General features: G+C 37.7%; 1 protein-coding gene across 1 annotated transcript; it reads right to left on the reverse strand.

The window, feature by feature from the left end:
• Nucleotides 1–1024: 1024 nt before the first annotated feature.
• Nucleotides 1025–2289, reverse strand: LOC127419931 (protein FAM50A-like). Its single transcript, XM_051661755.1, has 4 exons — nucleotides 2235–2289; nucleotides 2060–2144; nucleotides 1748–1847; nucleotides 1025–1537 (listed from the first exon to the last, which is right to left on the reverse strand). The coding sequence occupies exons 1-4, from the start codon at nucleotides 2277–2279 to the stop codon at nucleotides 1381–1383; spliced, it is 387 nt and encodes a 128-aa protein (XP_051517715.1). The 5' UTR covers nucleotides 2280–2289; the 3' UTR covers nucleotides 1025–1380.
• Between the last annotated feature and the right edge of the window lie 960 nt (nucleotides 2290–3249).

The following is a 3249-nucleotide window of genomic DNA, read 5'->3' on the forward strand; positions in this document are numbered from 1 at the left end:
CCTGGCTCAACACGAGATCTTTATCGGATTATCTAAGAAATTTGCCAGAATTGATTGGGGCCTGTCTCCCTCAGCAGATCTGCGAGCTGGGACTCTGTGAGCTCGTTCGATTTCCAGCTTTTGGCCTGTTATGTCGAGCAGACTCGGGAAGAGCTCGTCCAGGAATTTCACCATATCTCTGCCTTCTTCATGCTCAGGAATTCCAACAATCCTGTGTTTGGATGTTATAGATTATTCCTTCGTCTCCTATTTTCCAGATCTTCCAGTTTTTCCAAAATGCTTTCCAGGCCTATTTTGGTCACGGGCGGATTAGCGGATAATTCCCTTTCCGATGACTCCAGATAATCGATCCATTTCTCAACATCTGTCACTCTTGTAACCAACTCAGAGAATTTTGTTTCCATCGCCGTAATCGATCGACGTATTACAGCGAGATCCTCCAAGTCAGCAACAACCTTCGTCAGCATCACCGACATGTTGGACAGTTGACGCTGAATTTCCCCAGCCGCACCATCCAAATCGAGTCCCCGGTCTGCAGGCCCGTAAGAGATTTCAGCTAGAGCACATAAGTGTCTTTTAATGTCTCCAGAGCCCGAGAATTTTGACTTCTTTGCCATGTTTACCCCAAAGAGCAAATATGTAACTGGGTGTATCGAATCTCACCGGATTATAACATGAAAATAATTAAAAAACTAGCAAAGTCCGCAGAGCTCGTCGTTTACACGTCTGCTCCTCGCATGGCGTTATTTGACCTCCAGTTACCACGCTTCATTGAAACTTTCTGGAAACCAGCCAAGGAAAACAAACAACTATTCATATGGCTTTAATTGAGCTATATTACGTTAATCAACAGTCCTCTAAGCTGTTTTCAGCACCCTAAAAAGAGATGTTAGGGAGTATTTGAGAAAATCACACTACACTCTTCGGCTTTAAATGCAACAGCAATTCTTTATCTGATTTAATTACTTTATTTTTCTTTATCGCTATTATATTCAGCAATTGTTGGATTATTGGGTATGGATTGGCTATACATGTGTAACTACATAACAGAGAGCAAGTTGTGTACCTCTCTGTCCCTGTCTGGCAGGAAACTTGTGTCAACATCTGGGTTTTTCCCCAGTTTGTTCTTCTTTATAGGTAGGTCTGGTAAACACAATAATACATATTTCATCATTACAGTAAATGAAAACTGTCATCATTTAGTCACATAAAAGGAGTTATCTAGCAGAATATCCAAGCATTTTTTTTTTTTTCATACAATGAAAGTGAATAGTAACCACAGCTGCAACACTTAGTGTATGGAAAACAAAGCTGCTTGGGACATTACCCTAGTGTGTTGTTTGGAACAACATGAGGGTGAGTAAATGATGACAGGGTGAACTATCCCTTTAATGAAAAGCAGAGTCCCATACATATCTCCTCTTCAATTTCATCTTCCTCCTCTTCTTCCTCTCCTTCATCCGGATTGAAGGATATACTGGCAATCTTTCTTTTTTGCTCTTCTTTACTTTTTTTCTCCATCTGTTTTTCCAGTTTCCTACAACAACAGACCAAATGTAATTTAAAACAGAACAGAAGAGAAAAACAAATCAGTCAATAGGCCAGGATACAGACAGGATGAAAAGCTGTAATATACAACACCAAGACTAAAGTCACAAAAAAGGGGATTTAAAAAATGGCATTAGAAACTCAGTCTGATTCATACTGAGAAAATAAATCAATTAAAGCAGGGGAAGAAATGGCTTACAGCTGTAACTCTTTTGATTGCTCTTTCTTGGCAAGCTGTTTCTCACGTTCTTTGGCCAGAGTTTCCTGTTTTGCTTTCATGTCATTCAGAGTCACGAGACCTACAGAGAGCAACAAAATCAGAAACAGATTTAACATTCAAAATATGTATAACAGGCTAAATGTATAATTCCAAAGGGGTTATGTGTTATGCAATTATACCTAAACAAAAGGCAAAAAAGAACATCCAATGAACCTTTCTGATGAAATAAAAGCTGTTCTGAGTTTCAGTGCATAAATGAATCATATTAGTTGATTTCTAATGTTTGCTTACCCACAGTGCTGGACTTGAGCTCTTGCTCCACAGCATCATAGTGAGCCGAGAACTTCTTATCAATGTTGGACTTCACCATGTTGCCCTGGAATATGAAATGTGAAGTTCAGTTAGGGGAGATGTTTTGCATTCAAGGGATAGTTCACATAAAAATGAAAATTCATCATTTACTCACCCTCATGCCATAATGACTAAAATGTTGATGCTCCAAAAAGCACATAAAGGCAGCATAAATGTAACCCATAAGCCTCCAGTGGTTTAATCTATGTCTTCTGAAGCGATCCAATCGGTTTTGGGTGGGAAAAGACCAAACTATAACTCTTAATAAATCTTGACATCAGCAATCTCCTTACCAATCAGGATTTCAAGTTCAATTACACTTCCTATAGCGCCATCTAGCGCTTTGTGCATGGCTCAAGCACTAAGAAGTGTAACCGAGTTTGAAATCATAATCATGCCTAGAGACTGCAATGGCAAGATGTACAGTGAAAAATTAGTTATGCTTTGGTCTGTCCTCACCCAAAACTGATTGGATCGCTTAAGAAGACATTGATTAAACCACTGGAGTCTTATGGATTACCTTTATGCTGCATTTATGTGCTTTTTGGAGTTTCAAAGTTTTGGTCACCATTCACTTGCATTCTATGTACCTACAGAGCTGAGATATTCTTCTAAAAATCTTCATTTGTGTTCAGCAGAAGAATGAAAGTCATACACATCTGGGATGGCATGAGGGTGAGTGAATGATGGGAGAATTTTCATTTTTCACATCCATGAATTAGCCTAATTTTAATGACAGTTCTAGTTAAGTGTACTCATGACTAATGATCTGTTAAACATAATATAATGCAAATGTTTGTTAATTTCTCAAAAACATTTACCTTGATTTGACTATATTAAGTAAAACTAGAGGGCCAGTTGAAAAATGCCATCGAAGATTTTTTTTTTTACATCAAGATATTAGGTTAAATGTCTGAAAACATACTCATATGTATAAGTGAAAGCATTTATTTTAGGTGCTGCAACTGGTCAACAATTCAATCACACTATTTTGCAGTTCACCTCAATAGACCTGCAGAGTGACAAATTGGTTTTAAAAGAATATTATATTTTTCCTTTACTTAATATGAGATCATATACCAGAATAGGAAGAAAATGTTGTTCAAAATAGTTTTAATTTAAGTATAGCA

The sequence above is a fragment of the Myxocyprinus asiaticus genome, chromosome 29, assembly GCF_019703515.2.
Source record: "Myxocyprinus asiaticus isolate MX2 ecotype Aquarium Trade chromosome 29, UBuf_Myxa_2, whole genome shotgun sequence".
In the NCBI taxonomy this organism is placed as follows: domain Eukaryota; kingdom Metazoa; phylum Chordata; class Actinopteri; order Cypriniformes; family Catostomidae; genus Myxocyprinus; species Myxocyprinus asiaticus.

Excerpts from the sequence above, each read along its gene's own strand:
- LOC127419931 (XM_051661755.1), bottom strand. The coding sequence starts at position 2,279 with ATGTGCTTTTTGGAGCATCAACATTTTAGTCATTATGGCATGAGG. Across the intron at positions 2,145-2,234 it reads TTAGTCATTATGGCATGAGG|GGCAACATGGTGAAGTCCAA; the intron begins GTGAGTAAATGA and ends TTCATATTCCAG. Across the intron at positions 1,538-1,747 it reads CAATCAAAAGAGTTACAGCT|GAAACTGGAAAAACAGATGG; the intron begins GTAAGCCATTTC and ends CTGTTGTTGTAG.